Source organism: Artemia sp. Qi Xiang Cuo, chromosome 3 (genome assembly GCF_049724085.1).
Source record: "Artemia sp. Qi Xiang Cuo chromosome 3, ASM4972408v1, whole genome shotgun sequence".
Taxonomy (NCBI): Eukaryota; Metazoa; Arthropoda; class Branchiopoda; order Anostraca; family Artemiidae; genus Artemia; species Artemia sp. Qi Xiang Cuo.
In genome coordinates, this window is record NC_142796.1 from 17,859,420 (window position 1) to 17,879,864 (window position 20,445).

At 35.7% G+C, this 20,445-nt stretch overlaps 2 protein-coding genes across 2 annotated transcripts in view; one reads left to right on the top strand and one right to left on the bottom strand.

Annotated features, from left to right (window-relative positions):
• LOC148953822 (uncharacterized) overlaps positions 1-20,445 on the top strand; it is a 129,438-nt gene that overhangs the window by 30,240 nt on the left and 78,753 nt on the right. The window contains exons 2-3 of the mRNA XM_089086832.1: positions 290-394; positions 12,304-12,583. Coding sequence (XP_088942958.1) covers positions 290-394; positions 12,304-12,583 — 385 coding nt within the window. The remainder of the gene's footprint in view (positions 1-289; positions 395-12,303; positions 12,584-20,445) is intronic.
• Positions 1-20,445, bottom strand: part of LOC148953823 (uncharacterized) — a 140,058-nt gene that overhangs the window by 26,810 nt on the left and 92,803 nt on the right. The gene's annotated exons all lie outside the window — the stretch shown is intronic.

Consider the following 20,445-nt stretch of genomic DNA (forward strand, 5'->3'; position numbering starts at 1 on the left):
TCTGGACTGCTCCCAGTCCTAGCAAAAATACTTTTTATTTTTACAACACAACCATTATTATTTAAAACACATCCAAGTGAAATATTAATGTTTTTATTTTGAATTTTAATAGTCCTAAGGAAAACACTCTTTCCTGGATGGTTCACAATGCTTCTGAGTGTTTTTGCAACGCAGCTAATATTATCTTTTATTTAGCTCTCGTAAACTCCTATGAGTCTCTTAAGGTCTCTCAAGTTATTTTCTCTATGTCTTATTTTGATACTAGACTTTACTAATCCATTTTTTTTAGTCGACGACGCTAAAGATGGCACCCTTTGTCATGTGTCTAGTGAAAACTTACTTCTAGCAGCAGAAGCGACTGCACGGGGAGTTCTTCAAGGCGTATGTAATCCTAGTAAGTCCTTGGCCTTTTAATGCTTTTTCTTACTTCTGTTTTCAAAAAAATATTTTTATATATTTATATACATGATAATGTTACATATTATATATATGACAAAGCAACAGCGCATAACTAGATTAAATGATTATTTCCTAGGGAAACTTAGAAAGAATTAACGATATTTGTTACATAGTACAAGGTAAAAAATCCGTTCGTATTTTTACGCTAAATTATGGTGCAGCAAGTGGGCCTTACGCTAAAAAAGCGTACTTTTACTTACGGACGCTAATTCATCGCTTTTCAGTCAGAGGGTTAAAAAGAAGGTCTTCTAGCGTACATTGTGACTGATTTAACGTTATGGGCGGATCCACTGTATCCGTCACTGCCGATCCCCGTAATCCTGAAGTTACGCTTTTTCAACGGTTAACGACCCTCTTCTGTTGCGACATTACAATCATTTAGCTTACTGTTTTGTTGGTTTGGCGTGAGAGGCGTGGGCTTCCAGTTTCATTTCTACCTATCAAGGTAAATTTCCACCGAGATTGGATTGTCTAGAAGATATTCCCGTGGGGAGGGGGATTTCTCCGTGTAGGTGGGGTCAGATTTCCTGGCATAATTTAAAAAACAATCAGAAATTAAATAAAAAAAAACAAATTTTTTCCACTGAAAGTAAGGAACAACGTTAAAACTTAAACGAACAGAAATTACTGCGTATACGAAGTGCCCCCTCCTCAACACCTCACTCTTTACACTAATGTTTGAATTTTGTCCCAATGCTTTAAAAATGACTCCTGAGACATGACGGTCGTTATTTAAGACAATAAGCTTTTTAAAAGTACTAAAAAACTAAGCGTAAAGAGCGAGGTGTTGAGGAGGGGGCAACCCCCTTCACATACGTTAATAATTTCTGTTTGTTTAAGTTTTAATGTTGTTCCTTACTTTCAATTGAAAAAATTGTTTTTTTTTATTTAATCATACACAAGAAGTACAGTTGAGGACAGAGTTCAATGAGGGTAATGTTCCGATGGGCAAGGGCGGATCCAGGATTTTTTTAGGGAGTGGGGGCAAAATAGGTTGATCCGAAAAACTTGCATTAGGAACAAGTTTAATTAACGCAAACTGGCGTTAATTAAGTCAATTACACTACTTTAGACTACGTTAAGGGGGGAACCCCACTCGCCCCCTGGATCTGCCACTGCCCAGGGGTCTATGACATGGACCTATGAACGGAACTATGACATGGGCATCTGTCTGGTATCAAGCGAATAGTAGTTTGTATGAGCAGTCTAAATGAGGTTAGAAAGGATCACAAAAATGTATTTTAAAAATAATTGAAACTTCATCACGGGGGAAAGTAAAGAGTGAAGCTTTGAATCGGTTGGACTGGGGAAGGAGCGTATATATCTGAGTTGACCTAGGGCTTCCGGCTGCTCCAATGAGGCTTCTCCAGTGACTGTAGCAACCGTCAGCTGATCAACTATTCATCCAAAATGTATTTAAAACTGAATTTTTAGTCAAAAATTAAAAGGGATCTAGTTCAATTGGCTTTGGCACTTCAAAAGGCTTTATTTTGTACTGTAAAAATTTTACAGGACATGGAGAAGACGGAAACATTTTTCGTTTTTTTTTAATTGTTATTAATGAGCAATAGTTTGTACAAGGAACGTTTTTGCCTGGTCTTAAAAATAAGATACACATAGTTTTGATATAAAAAAAAACACTAGATTCCCATTAAGTTTCGTATTGAACAAAAGAAGATATAACGTATGTTGGATAAAATAGAAACTTCTAATCATGTTGAGGATCAAATAAGGATTATCAATAAAATTGGGTCTTCTGTGCCCAGGCCTGCGCCCTTTGGGATCTAAATTCGGGGTAGCAGTTTTCTAATTTCGGAAACCAAAGGTATCTGAACTTGGGATAACACCTTGCTAATTCCAGTCCCTGGGAAATCAGGCAAAGTGGATTTCAGTTCAGAAAGATTATTTAAATTGGGTTTCGAGAGGAAGGGCGAGATTTATTCATGCATCTCTCGATTGGAGCAATCCCAGACAATTTGTAGCGCAATTTGTAGTGTTGGTATTAACATAAGTAAATATTAATTTCCTGTTTTCTTGGATCTATTCTATTGATTTGTGTTTTCCAAACAAAACGGTTTTTGTTAGTACCGATACGGTTGGTACCCATCGGATGTACTATCGTGTTATCTACATTACTTTATCGATTTTTCTAAGCACCAGAATAAGCAATCGACATACACGATTTAGGATACCTTATAAGTACCTTAAAAGTACCTTAAAGTACCTTAAAAGTACCAAAGGCACTTAAAATGAAATCTGATCCATTAAATTGTTTCAATTGATGCTTACACAACCATATACTTCTTATAAATTTTTTTTTAGAAAAACCCGGGAACTCAATTTTTAGTGAAAAAGACCTCCATGTGCAGTATTGTAGTTTTACGTTAAGCAGGCACCAAGTTTGAAAATAAGGAACGTGTTTGTAAAATCAGCAGAAAATGAGCGAAAAAATATCATCATAGAGTTAAGGAAACTGAATCTTTCCTGATTGCCGAAGAAAAAGACAGACACTGCCATAAATCCATTCCATTATTAATATGGATAATGTTAAATTTAGTCAAGATTAAATACTTCAAATTAATTAATAATTCAAACTACAAAAATAGGCGAAAAGGTTTATAAAAAACTATAAATTCGAAACCATAAAGAAGAAAAATAGAAAAAAATCCAGAGATCTTATCACTATTTTTATACAAGCTACAAAAGGACAACTCCTATGAACTGACCCGGGAAGTGTGTTGCAGATAATGAGACAAAAGTTTAAGAGTCGGATCAAAAAAATCCAAAGACAAAAAATTTAAAGTCAGGTCTTGAAGTGAAAGGAAATTGATAATTATTATTCTTGTAAACCCTAACTAAAATATGTCAGTCAGGCAGAAACCAAACTTTAATCGTGGATAGAGACACGGCAACAGAACGAAAAATGCTCATCCGGTCAAACTTGAAAATCCCGTCGAATTAACAAATGGATCCTAATAAGGTATCTGATAAAAGTGAAAAAATTCAATCGAACAAGATGGTAACCATAGTGTCTTTTTTTAATTGCCTATATATTCCAACGTCTGTCTTTCGCCACGTCATAGTCTAGGATAGTCATAAAAACTTAACTATAAAAGGATTTATAGAACTTCCGTAATTGGCATGGAAATTGACTATAACTTACTTTAGAAATCTAGCAATATATCACGGTTTTTAACTAATTAATATGCTCATATATAGGGGTACAAATACACATAGACGTGGAGAAACCGATCAGCGAATTTTGTAAAGGGTTCAGACCAAAGGGTTCAGAATTTAGTCAGATCAAACAGAAAGAGAGGAATTATTTGCCTATATTTCTGTTTTATAAGGTGTGTTTTAACTCCATTGGTTTATTTTCGTGACGTATTTTTTCAAGCCAATCGCATCATTCTTTATTTCTGAAGTCAAATATAGCCCCGCCTTTTAAAAACCGGGTTAACAAACACTTTTGGTTAACAAAAGCTGAGCGATAAATCTAAACTGTTGACTGCCAAGGAAATGCAGTTTTTGGAATGAGAAATTTCTTTTTTATTAGAAAAATAAGACCAACTTTATCATTTTCGAATGGTTTACGATGAACATTATTATTTTTTCTGTTGGGGCACTTTCAAGTCTTCTCCTCCCCCTTAAGCATAAAAATAATACGCAGAGATTAGAATTCAAGAACTTTCCAGACAGCAGTAATTATAAATCACCTAAGGGAAATAACCAATAGTTAGAAATAAAGTTATAAAAAACTAGAAATAATCAATGGGATTTACCTCTATTGGCCTATGGGAAAGAACTAAGAAAACCCAATTTTCTGAATTATGGATTTTTAGTGTGCTCTCAACTTCATTTTACTGAGGATTGACCCTGTAAAATCCTTGAGGATGTCCCTCTTGTGCAACGACGACCCTCTGATAATCTTTTATGCCGAGACAGGGGCAAGAAGATATAGCTTTCCTTTGAAGGGGTAATTGTCTTGGGGAATTAAGAGATTGTTAATATTTGAATTTTTACGAACGAAAAGAGTTTCACGTTTAACTCATTAGCTTTGCCTATTTATTTTCTTGGTTTAACGTGGCAACACTGACGAGAATGCAGCACTGCCATAAAAACCTCATAGTCTGAAAGAACCAAAAAAAAAAAACTATGGAAAATTGTCAGCCTAAGATAGGCGAAGGAAACAAAAAAAAACTTTACTTTGATGTTTTTGTTACTTTAACCGAGGTTCTGATGAGAGCTGTGAGGGAATATAAGTAGGAGTCTAATTCCAGAAGAGAGGTAATTAGCAAACATTTGACCAAGCAGTGTAAAAATAAATATGTGCTTAAAGATCCTAGACCAACCACATCTATAATTTTGAACTAAATAAACTTACTGATCAACTTAATGGGTCTTTCAAATGTTGTCTTATGGTTATTAGTTGGAAGCTGTTTGTTTAGTTGTCAAGTTTTGGCTAAGTAGACTTTAAGCTTGTTTACTCATTAAACAACAATAAACTTTAAAATTTTACTCAATAGAACAGGCACGTGTGCAAAGGAGAAGGGAGGTTTTCGTCCCCCCCCCCCAAAAAAAAACTAGCAACTTTTCCCAAAATGTTTCTATATTTTCATATAATTCACCTGCTTTTGCTTTCCTTTTTTTTTTTATTTTGGCATCCAAAATATTAAACGTCTCCCAGAGATGAAATCTCATGTACAGGACCGCAAAAGTATGGCACTAAATTTGGTTCTTGACCTCTTTTTTTTAATGTCCTTAATTGTTAAAGATATATATGGCGGTGTAAGTTTCCGCTTTTTCAAAAATTTACTAAAACATCCGCATTTCATTTCACTGTCCTTGGTAGTTTATGTACATGTTTTGGATTTTTTTTTTTCTGTTTCTTTTTTGTATGGCCTGAGTTTAATGTTTGCTAATGCTCTCTCATCTGGAATCTCATCTCATTTCAACGTCCAATTTTTGACAGAGCAGTGTGTTTCATTCTTTTTTATCTTGTTTTCTTTTTAAAATAAACCGGATTGAACTTGAACTTGACTCTGTTCATGTTTTGTCAAACCTCTCATATTAGCCTTGTTTAAAAGCTATGAAATAATGCTTATATACTTTCTTGGGCTCTTGATTCGAGAGCTACCCTTCATGTAGATATGAAAGCTAAATTAGAGTATTGGTAAGTTAGCAAAAATTTTCTCTATTCAGAACACTTTGAATGTCTTTCACCTTTTTTTGCTACGCCTCCCCCCCCCCCTCCCCTGCTAAATTAGTAAATAAGAGTTTAAGACAGATAAGGCAATAAAGAGGGGCTTTAAATCACATAAGCAAACCGCTTAAAAAGATTTAGTAAAAAAAAGTCTATTAAATGGGAAATTTACCGGATTGGGCTTGCAGATTGAATGATTGATAATTTTTTTTAAGTAACTATTTACTGTTCTTCCGTGTTTGGTATAAAAGACAAATGTTTATAGGCCATTTTTTGGGCAATCGGTATTTAACATATTTATCGTATCTAGTTAAGATGCATTTTGTTTTCAATCACCTTTTTTCCTTTTTAAGTTAAGTTTACTAATTCTTTGAATTTTTTCTTTTAATTTAATATTTTTCTTTCTTAAATTCCAAACTTAAATTTCAATTTAAAGTTTTCAATTTTATTAAATCGAAATTTTTCCCGTTCATTTTGAATTATTGATTTTTCTTTTATGTTAAGGACCATCGTCAACTTACTACTTGACTGCCCAATTAAGCCTAAGAGCTTCATTTAAAAAAAAAAAAAAAAATGTATTTTCAAACTGTATCTGCCGAATCAATTACTGCTATTGCCGACTGTTTACCGTTGCACTTAAGGGCGACTGGAATGGCTGTAATGATAAACACAAAAAAGGTTCACAACATTTTGGTCGCATTACAACCGGCGTGCTTCCTGTGAGCAGCTATATTCGCACCATAAATCCTATTTCCATACTGCTTTCAACGATAAAGCAGCGATATCTCTCCTTCGAATCAATTCTGTTTCAAAAAATACACATGACCCTTGATCGGAAGACCCTCAAGGCCCCCCTTTATAAACAGCAGTATGCTTTGTTCTCGAATAAAACGAAACCATTGTCTCTTTGTTTTTTCGCCCCCTCGGATGATCTCAAAGCAGCAGTGGAAGTCAAAGCCTGTTCTGAGATGACTCAGTTGATTACCGGACAGTACACTGCAAATTAAATCTCTTCTTACATAAAAGTAAAATAGAAGAGTCTGCTGTCTATGCCTATGGATAATCTGAGACATGCAAAACCCTTTGTTTTTCATTGCCTTGTCACACAGTTTGTGGTAAGGAACTCTAAGTAAGGAGCGACGCGGCTCAATAGTATCTGACAGTCTAAAAACGGAATTTTGATACCACTCGACGTATCAAAAGAATCGGCTTAATATGTTGATTCCAAATAGTTTCATTAAGTTTAGTGTTACCCTTCAAAGGCTACAATCTTGAGAAAATTCGACAGATTGTTAAAAGAGAGGAAAAACAATTCCTAAAGTCAAAAAATCTTAATGAAAATCGTACTATCAGATTCAGCATATCGGAGAACTCTACACTGGAGGTTTCAAGCTCCTATCTGCGAAAATGTTGAATTTTTTTTTGCCAGAAAAAAGATGTTTGTTTTCTTTTTGTTTTTTTTTTCCAAGGGTGATCGTATCAACCCCTTGGTCCTAGAATGTCGGGAGAGGGCTCATTCGAAACTGGTTTAAACCCGGTTTATATAATTCAAAAGTAGATTATATTAATGTGTCTGTAGTAAAGAAGAAAATAAACGATGAATTTAGAATTAGCCAGGTTTTATTTTAGTTTGTTAATTATTTCATGAATTAGTGTTGTAGTGCTTTTATATATTATGTTGGTTATAAGTTGTTTTAGATTGAAAGTGAAATTTTCGTTGCTAGTTCAATTATTAAATTAATTCATATGTTCATGAGCATTATCGAGAGAAGGGCGTTTGTTCTTGATACTTATGATCCGTAAAAAAAAAAAAAAAAAAAAAAAAAAAAAAAAAAAAAAAAAAGTCGGCAAAAAATGAAATCAGGAGCTGTAACATCCTTATATACAACTGTTACAGTGTTATGCACTGTTTAGTTTTTATCTTTCAAGCATTTTTTTGCTGATTATTCATTTACGTTTTTTTTTTTTGTCTAAAAAAGAAAGTTCAATTAATCAACAACTTTTACGATACAGTTTAGCTATAAAAAAAAACTCAAGAGAGCTTAGTTTTCAGGAAAGTGCTAGTTTTTCAGAATTCTACAAGTATAGGGAAGAGGCATCTGTGATCTCAGTTCGGGCAAAAATCACATGATTTCAAATTTTGTACATAGGAGCTTAAAACTTCTACAAAAGGGTTCTCTGATATGCTGAATCATATGGTGAGATTTTTATTAAGTTTCCTTGACTTTATGGGTAGACCCCGGCGCCGTTCCGATGAGAGAAGACCGGCGGCGGTGGGGCCGAAAACAGCACGCCGCGCCACGCCGCTGGTAAGATGCACCACGCCACGCTGTCGGCGGCGTGCCCCTGGTAATATGTTAGCGGTGCACCATCGGCGCGATTAGTGTTGACCGCAAACCATAAGATTTTAATCAGTCTTTCTCAAATCACACCTTAAATTCACAAAAGATTAGAATCTATTCATGAGTTCAAAAATTAACAAGTCGCTGGCTGGAAACTGGTCTTCTTCGTTATTTATCAAGAGAAGTAGAAATCTGGTAGAAATGAAATGGCTGTGTGAATTCTTAATATAAATAATTATCAAAATTAGTAGTTTTTTTTTTCATCGAACATTGCTGCATACAAAACTTCAAATTCCGTATCACAAAATTTGTCAGTTATCTGGGTAAAAACTTTGAATATAACTTTGAACTTATAAGCTTAATTTTTTCCTAATACCCTTTGCCTATATCTGTTTTGTCACCTTTAAAACAGTTGAAATAGGTGACTTTGATATTGATTGTTTGTTTTTTGCTCTTTTGGATTCCTAAAAAGCCTTCTTGTATTAAAAAGTGGTTTTTAATAACAATTTTAAAAAAGTGCATTTTAAAGTTTTTTTGGCTTCTTTATAGAATATATGTTATGTAGGCTAAGGCTGGACTGCTGATTTTTTTATTGTTTTTGGCTGCTCTTTTGGATAGTATTCATTTTTTCTTTTGGGGATTCATTCCAAATTATAAATTCATAAATACCTAATATCAGTCAAATTATAGACTGCATCTAAAAGGAATAAATTTATCAAATTGAAAAATCATAATGAACACTTCACATGAGAACACTTTAATTACAATGAAACAAAAAACACTCAATGGTTAATTCGGCATGAAGAAAAATGAAGTGCCAGCTATTTTCTTAGGTAAAAAATGAAAAGCTCATCCATTTTAAATGTAATTAAATGAAATAATATACAGACTGAAGTAGCTCCAAGAAGTCGTTGAGATTTTCTTCCTAATTTGTCACTTTTAATCCAAACAAAATGTTAGGAGACTTAGAATCAGTTATTGAGCTTAGGATTTGATTTTCAAATGATCATAGAAATTATCAAATTTAAGAAAGTCGCAACAATAAGTCACCTGTTGTCAAAATACTCAAAGACTCCTCTTTGATCCCCACCCGGGCTCCAAGCTTCTGCTATGGTCAGTTCCATGGAAATCTCCAAAGAGTTTCTTTTTAAAATAGCTTTCAAGCGTAGTTAGGGGTATTTAGCCTTTTTTGCTATTCTTCAAAGCTTGGAAACAAAAGTGTTATAATATTCCAAATGTTACATTTGTTATATTTGTGCATACTTTTGGTAATCATTTGTGGGGTGATCGAATTTTTTAAATCACTGTAGATACGTAAGAACGTTGCAACATCTAGTACCCTGAGGTCATGAGACTGTCAAAGACTCCTCCTTGAACCTCCCAAATTGAAAGCTTTTATTATGACCTGGCCTTTTAATGTAACTTGGGCACTGGACCAAGGGCGCCATTGTCACTCGAGCGCAACGTTAGGTGGGGATGTCGATATCACTTTCGTCACACCAATTCGTTTTAGTGTGAATCTGCCTGGTACTTATGAATGAATGTTTTCAAAGTAAACCCGTTTCATCAATAAGAAAAAAAAAACGGGTTGGACGCATATGTCCCTTTCCATTTGGACGATAAAACCATGCAAGTGCTGTATCAAGTATAGCTCACGAAAATCTTGTTAATTTTTGTCAACTTTTCAACTTTTTGGCTTCCCTGCTTTCAATAAAAAAATCAAGGTACTATCACTTAAATATAATAACTCCCTATGCCCTCCCCCTCTGGATACCATCTTGATAGGATACCGTCTCTGCTTTAAATAAAAAAAAATTAACTCATTGGCACCCCTGCTTTCAAAAGAAACCGAGGTATTTTCATATAAATATGATAGCTCACTACCCCCCCCCCTCCCTGGATACCACCTTGATAGGATGCCGTCTCTGCTTTAAATTAAAAAAAAAACTTTTTGGGATCCTGGCTTTCGATAAAAAATTTCGAGATATTATCATTTAATTGTAATACCTACCTACCCCCCTCCCCTCTGGATACCCCCTTGATAGAATGCCGTCTCAGCTTTCATTAGAAGAATAATTTACTTAATAATTAACTAGGTTGCTATATGGTTCAAACAAACACGCAAAATTACGTTAAACAGTTTAGTTTTCCTTGAAAAAAATTGAGGGTATGATTAAAGGGGTACAAAGAAGACAACAAAAATGTCGAAATTATTCAGATATACCTCTCAAATTATTGGAAAACTGAGTCATAGATTCGCCGTGGCATTCTAAAGATCCAAAGAATCTAATTAAAAGGGAGCACACACAAAAGCCAAATTAGGCCAGTAGCCTATAAGAAATCGCAAAATACCCAAGACAATGAACAAGTCCTAATGGGGGGGGGGGCCTGGGTCGATCAAAATATTTCAATGGTTTCCCAGAGAATTTGATATCATTTTCTTCTGTCCCCACTTTAAATGAAAAAATAATTATCTTTTTGGTATCCTTGCTTTCAATAAAAAAATGAGGTAATATCGTTTAAAAATGATAGCCCCCTTCCCCCCCCCCTATAGACAATAATTTACAATTTGTGTATGAATCGTAGTTTTGGGGTATCTTCCGTTTCAATCTTTAATTCCCCAACCTTGTACATAGCTTATTCTATTGCTAAATTTTGTCTCAATACAAGGTTTTTTTTGGGGGGGGGGGAGGGTAAAAATGTTTCAGAAAGAAGATTGTATTTTCTATCAGGGGTTAAACAATTGAGTATTAAACATTAAGAAAATCTTATCTAAAAACAGCAAAAAAAAATCTGCAAAATTACAATTCAGCTGTAGAAACAATCTGTCGGCTATCAATTTCAAAATCCAACTGAAGGCTTAAGCTGTATAGTAGTGAATACGTTCTAGAATTCTATTCAACTTGAAAATAAAATTCTTGACAACGAAGGATGTAAGAAATAGCGATTGGGAAACTACATTCGAAATGATTTAAACTCATTTCATAAAGACGATACTTTGTTTTGTCAACATATGAAGAACTGTGTATATTGCAATATTTGCAATTGCATATAGCATCTTTCTGGTTTTTATGCAAAGTAACAAAAGAGACGAAAAGAATGAACAAGAGAGTAGTGAAGAATTATGGTATGCAAAGTAGTATTTGGCAGGGAAAGTCACTGGTGATAAATCGCTAGGGGTGGCACCGTGATTGAGTGATTTTCGGGGATTCGGGGAACCAAATTATTTTTTCGGGGTGACGCATAGATTTTGGGGGAAATTCCCAAAAACTCGGGGATAGTGTAACCCCTGCTTGATTTCTAATCAGGAAAATCGAAATACTAAACCATACGAGAAGGAAAAGCTCCGACTTTGCGGTTGACGCAATAAAGAATTGCCGCAAAATTAATTTAAAGTCGACCGAACGCCGCCACCTCTACCGGCTGCGGCGTTACGAGCGTTCGGTGGCGTTCGACAGGGCGTCTCGTCGGTGGCGTTCGGGCGATCCGCCGGCGCGGCGCCGGGGTCTATTTATGGGGATGTTTCCGCCAGACGTATACAGAAATACGGGGCTTCACAAATATACTTACTCTGTTATCAGGCACGTATGGAAGATTGAGGCCTTTGAGCCCGTAATCTACTAAAATCATGCATTTTTACCTTATTGTTTAATTTATTATGTATTCCATATAATTTGTCTTATATTCTGTTTATTTGGAATATTCCCCCCCCCATAAAAAAGTTCAGGCCCCTTCAAAATAAATTACTCCGCACTTTTCTCTTTTATTGGATGATTTATCGAGATCTTAGCCATTTATCAGGGGAAAAGCCCCCTAAATTTTGTCAAACTTCACAGTAATTTCTTATGTAAATACTTCTCATCAAGGAGTTGCCCATTTTCCATCATCTGGTGTACATATTGGTGAGCTCTGTGTGCCGCAAAGTTCTTCCACGGTTGGGCCAGTCCCCACAACGCTTGACCCATTTCTTCCACGGTTGGCACGCTTTTTAAACGCTTGTCATGCGCCACCTGGTGTACGTAATTTATGAAAGTCGATGACCCCTCACTTTCCTAGTCAGCGATAATTTGAGTCATGCGTAGGGTCAGTATTAAAATTCGAAAATTCCCCACTTTATTCTCCTCACTCTCCCTCTCCCTCTCCCTCAGTGTTCAAGTTCATTATGAGACGAGTGATGGTCTCAATTAGTTGTCAATATCATGACCGACATAACAGATATTTACTTAATAATGTATCAAGAGTCTCAGCATTTCATTTCTGAATAACTGTAACCATTAGATCTGTTTCATCCTCTTGCAGGGGAAATTGAAGACAGGTTGCACAATATAGAGAGTCAGATTGCCGACCAATTTACCATTGTGAAGACAATGATATTGAATATAGAACAGAAAATGGTATCTCAAGAAAATAATATGAAAAGATATCTTCGTAAACTCTATGGATCTATGGAAAATCTACAAACATCTTGCAGAAGCGGGGGTCGATATTTAGCTAAACAAGGGCAAAAACATAATAGAGGAAGTGGAGCTCAAGATGGTCCAGGGATTAGCACTCCAGGGAAATCAAGAACTGCTCAAACGTAAGACATCAATCTATTTTCTAAGCCTATCTTAGGTGTTTTCATTTATAAACAAAAGTCAGGATCGAAAGAGGGATAAATTGTATTTTAACTTGCAATTCATCTTTTGGTTGATGAACTTAAATAAAAAAACAAGTTATTTTTCAAATGCAAGTAAAGAGCGACATTAATACCTAAAACCAAGAGCGATTATTCCGTAGTTCAGGAGGCTACCCAATCCTCAGCCACTACTTTTTACACTTAAGGTTGACTTATTTCACCACTACCTTGGAAACGAATGGTCTACCGCAAGGGCAATGGGAATGAGCAAGGGCAAGGGCAAAATTGATGTGCATTCGCTTTGAAAAGATAAATTTTCAGTTCAAATGTTTTAAAAGGGCAACTGGTAAAGAACTTTTTAGCCTATATTCACAGGCTAACCTACATAGAAGGAAAAGTGACGGCAGAGCGGTTGTCCTTTAAGAATAAGACTTTTGAAAACAGGGGAAAATATGAGAACCAAAAATTGATTTTTAAGTTTCAGTTTCTCCCCCACCACGAGAAATATTTTTACGTAAAAATTTTTACGTAAAAGTTCAAATTCAGCGGGTACAGTGAGTGTTGGGGTGGTATTCCATATCACTTTTAAGAGAGCCATGGGTAATGGAAAGAAATCAAATTCAAAAATAAGTGTCTTCTAATGAAATTAAAAAGCGACATTATAACTTGTAGCTTGCTTCAATTATTCTGTGTATATGGTGTCCACCATCCCCTCGCCCTATGAGTTTCTCCCCCTTCGCTCCTCTCTGCGAAAAAAAGCTTAATTTATGCCGTATTTGAAGTTACATCATGATCTCTCACATAAAAGGATAATTATTTTCATCTTAAAGTTTTAGCATCCACCTTTGTTTTCATTAAATTGAAAAAAAACATTTTTTTTTGTAACTGAAAGTAAGGAACAACGTTAAAATTCCGTATATGAGGGGGGTTGCCACCTCCTCAATACCTCACTATTTACGCTAAAGTTTTTTAGTACTTTGAAAAGTTTGTTTTTCCAACTAAACGGTCTTTGTGTTTCAGTAGTAGTTCTTAAGGAATTGGAACTAAAATTCAAACTTTAGCGTAAAGAGCAAACTATTGAGAAGGGGGCACCCCCTAATATTCGGAATACTTTCTTTTCGTTTAGTAATTTCTCCATTGAATACCAAAAAGAAAAATTCCTAAATGGGAAGCTCCTCCTGCATAAGAGCTTTCCCAAAAAATTCCCACCGGAAAATTTCCTATGGATAATTCTGCCTGGAAAATTCTCCTTAACTTACTTTCATTTGAAAAACGTCATGTTACTGTTTGATTTCTGATCTTTTTCAAATCATGCAGGAAATCTCCCGATCCTTGAAAATTTTCCCAGGGAAATCTTTTCCCCCTCCCAACACCAGTGAAAAGTTTCTGTCATAGATTATTCCCCCATGGAGAATTTCTTCCTCAGAAAATCCCTCCTCCTAGGGAAAAATCTCACAGGCAATTCCAACGCTGCTGAAGATAACCCCCGGACAATTCATCTGGAACATCTCCACATGTAGAATTGTGTCACCAAAGAAAAAGTGAGACAAACAAAAAGAGTTTTGTGTAGGTATTCTGAAAAAAAATTTCCGTAGAAAGCTCAGCCCCGTAAACTTCACTTTCCGCTGAAAATCCTCCCCGTGTAAGAACCTCCCTCAGAAAACTCAACCCTCTCCCTCCGAAAAAGATGTCCGGATACTTCCCAATAACAAATACTATATGTAAAGAATGAGAAAATTTCATAACTTGCAGCCCTTTCCCCTAGGGCTGTTGGGGGGGGGGGGGGGTAATGTCTTTCCCAGAGGCACAGTTATTTTATTTTTCAACAATGCTAAACAAAATGGTTATAAATAACTTTTGGGAAAAAGGGGCATGGGAGGGGGCTCTTTGCCCTCCAACCTTTCTGGTAACTTAAAAAGGCACTAGAACTTTTAATTTATAATTGAATGAGTCCTCTCTCAGTCTTTATGACGATTGGTTTTATACTATCACACCTGGAAAAAAAGATGATAAAATAAGAAATAAACACGCATTCATGATCTTTCTTCTGCCAAAAAAAAATACGAAGTTTCACATTTTTTCTGATAAATACGAAGTTCCGCTGAATCTAATGATATGAATTTCATTAAGATTTCACAACTTTTTTAGGTGTTCCTTTCCTTTTTCGAAAATCAGCAGTAATGAGCTACAGTAAGCCAAACATGAGTAGAAATAAAGTCAAATAACTTTTTCAAGCGTATAACTATCATCAATCACCGTCAATAAATATATGAAATCCAAAACGAATAGAAATTACAGTAAAACTCAAAATGAGCAGAGACTAAGAGAAGTAGGGCTGATGCCCTTGTGTCTTCTGAAGACCAGAGCATAACTTGTTCTTAATTGAAAACAGTGCTTATTTTGTGCTTAAAAAAAAATCATAACCAAGATTACTTAAAAGCCAAACAAACAAATGAAACGTCAATTGAAGCTTAAAATATATACTGATGTTCATTTCTGAAAGTCTTACTAATTTTGGATTTGACAAAATCTGGATGTGCACAGTATATTTTGATTTAGTTTCACACCTCAACTTTTCCAAAAAAATAAAACTTAATATTGCATTCTATTCCCAAGACATTGTATCTATACCATTTTGACAATCTGGATATGCTTGCGCCCTTTTTACTTAGCAAAATAGTAAGAGCAAAAGCAGTATTAGTAGCAGCTCTGAAAGTTCTAACTTGATACCCTCAGTCGTTCTTGAGATCGAGATATTCTTATTGACAACCACCAAGCACTCAATGCAGTTTGATTTAGTTTTGAAGCAACATCAACTTTCCCTGAAAGTTTCTACTTTATACGCTATACCAGTCCTAAGATATCCTTCCTGGATATCTGGATATCTGACATTCTGCTCTATTTTGACAACCTGGGGGCACATAAAATATTTTGATTTAGTTTGGCTGTAGCAGTATTAGAAGTAGTAGAAAATATGGTAGTAATATTGATAGCCCTGGAAGTTCCAGCTTAATGCCTCTAGACGTTGCTAGGATATTGCTAATACACCCCCTTGATAACTCACATGTCCATAGTGTGTTTTGATTCAGTTGAACACAGCACTCATCATTCCATGAAAAATTTACTAATACCTTAGCATATCAAGAGTAGTAGTTTTAACAGCAGAAGTAATAATATTAATAATAATATAGGTTATAGCAGTAGCAGCATTAGTTGCAGTCGCAGCAATGGTGTTCACATTTTTCCTTTTTGGTTTGGTTCAATAGCCCCTCCTCATGCCCTGATAATTTCAACTTTAGACTTTAAAACATTTCTGAGATATTGCTAATACACCCTTTTGATAGCTGGTATTTACATAATTTATTTAGATTTAGCTCAAAGCCGCCCTCAGCAGTCCCTGAGAGTTCCACGCTAATAAAATTAGCCGTAATAATAGTGATACTAATAGCAGTAGTAGTACTACTACTTTCTGTACTAGTATGTACATAGTGCATTTTTATTAGTTCAACATACCCCGAAAGTTTCACCCTAATACTATTAACCGTTCTTAAGATACTGCTGATACGCCCTTTTGATAGCCTGCATACACATTTCGTGTTTCAATTTGATTCAATATCCCCCTTAGCATTTATTGAAAATTTCTCCTTAATAGCCTTAGTAGTAGTATTAACAGTAGCAGTAGTAAATTGCGTATAGTATACTCTAAGCTGTTCCTGGTATATAGCTATTACACCCCTTTAAGAACGTGAATTTGGTCAGTGTAACGTCCCTGTTAACACACCCTGAAAGTTTCAATTTAACACTCCTAAGAAATTCTTACCACATCCCTTTGGCAAAGTGAATGCGCATGGTGCATTTGGATTTTGTTTAACTTCCCCCTATATATTCCCAGAAGTTACAACTTAATACCCTTAACCTCAGTAGAAGTCGTATTTGTAGCAGTAGTAATACTAGCAATAGTGGTAACGTGTACATAGTGCCTTTTGGTTAGTTTGACATCCCCCTCAACATGCCCTGAAAGTAGTGCGGTTTGACTTTGTTCGGCTCCCTCTAGTTAATCCCAAATTACTACTACTACTACTACTACCAACTCACCGCAGCACCAAGCCGCCTGAGGCCAACACGGCTACGCATGCTCCTCCTCCACCCCAATCTATTCAAAGCCTCCCTTTTAACACCCGCCCACAAAGTTCCCATTTCCTTTAAATCTTTCTTTATGACATCCTCCGACCCAGACGGGGACGACCTGCTTTCCGTTTAGCCCTAGACGGTTGGCCGAAAAGAACAATCTTCGGCAATCTGTCATCTTTCATCCGCACAACGTGCTCTAGCCACCTCCACCTTTCTTTCATTATAGCCCTAGAGAGCCGTATTGAACCACATTTTTCGTATAGCCTATTGTTTGAAATACAGTCAGTCAGCCGGGTACCCAGAACAATCCTTTAGCAATTTCTCTGGAAAGCATCTAGCAAATCTTCATCCGCTTTTCGGAGCGTCCATGCTTCAGAGCCATTTTCGACCACTGTCTTCACTGTAGCTTCTAATATTCTAATCTTGATTTGCAGACTTATCTTCCTATTCTTCCAGACTTTTTTTTAACTGTGAAAAAGCAGCCTGGCCATTGGCTATTCTGCTTTTAACATCTTCACTGCTCCCACCATATTTAGTAATAATACTACCAAGGTAAGCGAAGCTGCCCACCTGATCAATCTTTTCATTACCCAACATCACCTTTTCATCTTCACTTAGTCCTAGCCTTAGTGACTTAGTCTTCTTAACATTAATTTTCAAACCTATTCTAGCACCCTGAACTCACAAAACCTCTAAAACTTCGTTCATTTTGCTCACACTTTCATCTAGGATGCTTAAATCATCAGCATAATCCAAGTCCAGGAGACTTTTTCCTCCCTATTTAATTCCGTGGTCTCCCATTGCCTTTCTTGTGCTCCTTAAAACAAAGTCCATCAAAATAATCCATATAAAGGGGAATAGAACACAAACCTGCTTAACTCCTGATTTAATACAAAACCAGCTTTTAACCTCATTTCCTACCTTAACCGCAGCAGCGTTATTCTCGTACATAGCACTAATCACTTTAATGTGTTTGTCTAGTATACCATACAAGGATAAAACCTTTACTAAAGCTCTTCTATCAACAGAATCGAACACTTGCTCATAATCTATGAAACTGAGGACCAAAGGTGTTTTAAAACTCAGGCACATCTCAATTATTAGCCTAAGAGTGGAAATTTGGTTGACACATCCTCTACCTTTTCTAAAACCGCACTGTTCTTCTCTTAAAACTTTGCCTACGGCATCTCTCAGTCTAAAAAGTATGATATTACTAAGTAATTTACTACCTACAGAGACGATACTAATGCTTCGATAATTACCACACTCACTTTTATCACCTTTCTTATAAAGTGGCTTAATTAAGGTTTTCCTAAAATCGTTAGGTACTTGCCCTTTTTTAAAAATCATATTCATAATCTTCAGTAACTTATTTTTAACCTCAGAGCCACCGTACTTAAGAAATTCATTTACCACCCTATCAGCACCTGAAGCCTTATTATTTTTTAATCCTTTTAGTACTGTTGCTAATTCCTCCTCACAAAACAAATCTTCCTTCACATCCAAGGTATCACAAACCTTTTCATTTTCCTCTATATCTTTTCCTGCAACTCTATTTCGGTTAAGCAAATTCTCAAAATGTTCGGCCCATCTCTCTTTAGTGTTTTCCTTATCGCTAATTGCGGCCCCATTCTTATCTTTATTTGGGCCAAGTCCAGATTGACTACTCCCTCTCAATGTGTTAACATGCCAGTACAATATTTTACTATTATGCCGTCTAGTTACATCTTCCAGACCCTCGGTAATTTTATCCATAGCCTCCACTTCACACCTCCCTAGTTAATTGTTTAATACTTTCCCCACTGTCTTTAAATTTCTTTTGTTTTCATATGATCTACTACTCAGATAATTCTTGTACAAGTTCTTTCTCTTTTCTATTAAACATAAAGCTTTGTTACTAATATTCTTAGCTGCAGTTCTAGTTTTCTTCCCTAGAACATCTTCAGCAACTTCACAAATTATTTTTCTAAAATTATTCTAACCATCTTTCACATTATCAAATTTTAAACTCTCGAGTTTTGTATTCAACTGTTCCTGGAAAGTTTCTCTCAAATTCTCATCCTGGAGTCTATCAACATCATAACTTCCCTGTAGGTAGTTACCCTTCCGATATTTCAACCAGTGCTTCCATTTCTACTATATTTTAGAGTGGACTACTTTATTTTGAATGTTTTTCCTCTAATATTTTTAGACCTACTTTAGTACTTTATTTCTACTTTAAATTTGGGTTTTCCACTTTTTTTCTTGCCGAGCCTATGGATTTTTGTTACGGAAATAGGAAATTTGGATACATCTTCGGGATTTCGGTAAAAGCGGTTGACAAACGTTCTAGTTTTTGTCGGACTTAGATAGACCCGCGAAATTTGAAACAAAACAACCAGCGGGGAAGGACTGAAGGTTTTATTTTTGGAATTGGGTGGCATCCATCAAGACGCCAAGTGGAGTGCTAAAATTCACTAGCGTTCTTCATGTCATTCGGTTTATTTTTGGACTTCGCTGCTTTAATGTTGTTGTGGAAAGACTTTTCAGCATTCTGAAAACAGTAAAAAATGAAAAGGAGGAATAGGCTCAAAAACGGAATAGGCTCAAAAAGGAGGAATAGGCTAAAATTCACTAGCGTTCTTCATGTCATTCATGTCTTCAGAAAACAGTAAACAGTAAACAGTCTTCATGTCTTCAGCATTCTGAAAACAGTAAAAAATGAAAAGGAGGAATAGGCTCAAAAACGTAACTTTGGCTGCGACGATTTCTGTCAGGTATGGGATGAAGCTAAGGCCCCCCCGTGTTCACCGAGAGTTCAAACAAAAAAAATGAAGTCCGTCAAATCCGATGCGACTGCGTCCAAATACGTGGCTTTTTTAGGCATTGGGAAAGACTATGGGGATGGAGACGGCAATGGTGACTCGGGGTATTAATCTTAGTATTTTGTATTTTCTCTGAAATCTTATTAGTTGGTAATTCTCGTTAAATTCTCCTAAATAAAATTAAATTGCGCCTACATTCGGCATATGCTGGGAAACTGGGAGACAGGTAGCATTCTACACTAGTTAACATCGAATAATTCAAAAGATCAAAATGCAGGCGCTGTCCTTAAGTCCAGCTTTATGTGATCCATTTGCTACTTCAAGTTAACAACTCAATATAAAAAAGGTCAAAATAAAAATAATGCGTGAAAAAGCGACCGGTTCGATATCATTCATGCTAATCCTTCGTACCAATTCAAATAAAAACGAGGGTATTGCAAAAATTAGAAATAATGGCAAAAATAAATAAATAAATAAAATATATTCATGCGGCCCAGAATTTGAGATCTAGACCCGGAATCTATAAATCAAAATCGAACTAAACTAGTCGAGAAATATAAGCCATTGTTTTAAACATCAAAAGAAGATATTTTGGGCCACGTAAAAGGTCTTGAGTTGCAAAATAGGTCGTCTTGAACAAATGCTATTAAAAGTCAGCCTAATAGATCTTTACATGTGACCTGGAAAGAAGTCAGAAAAAGGGGAAACTTTGAGGGATTTTGGTACTGAAAATTGGGATTCTTAGGGATTTTCCACCAGCCTTTAAGGGATTGAAAAAAATTTTAAGTAGAAACACTGGTAATATAGCGTGAGAATCAATTTTGTTAACGTTTTTGTTCAAATAGTAAGCACGATAGCATACTTACTTCCGGATTGTGTCCTACTTTA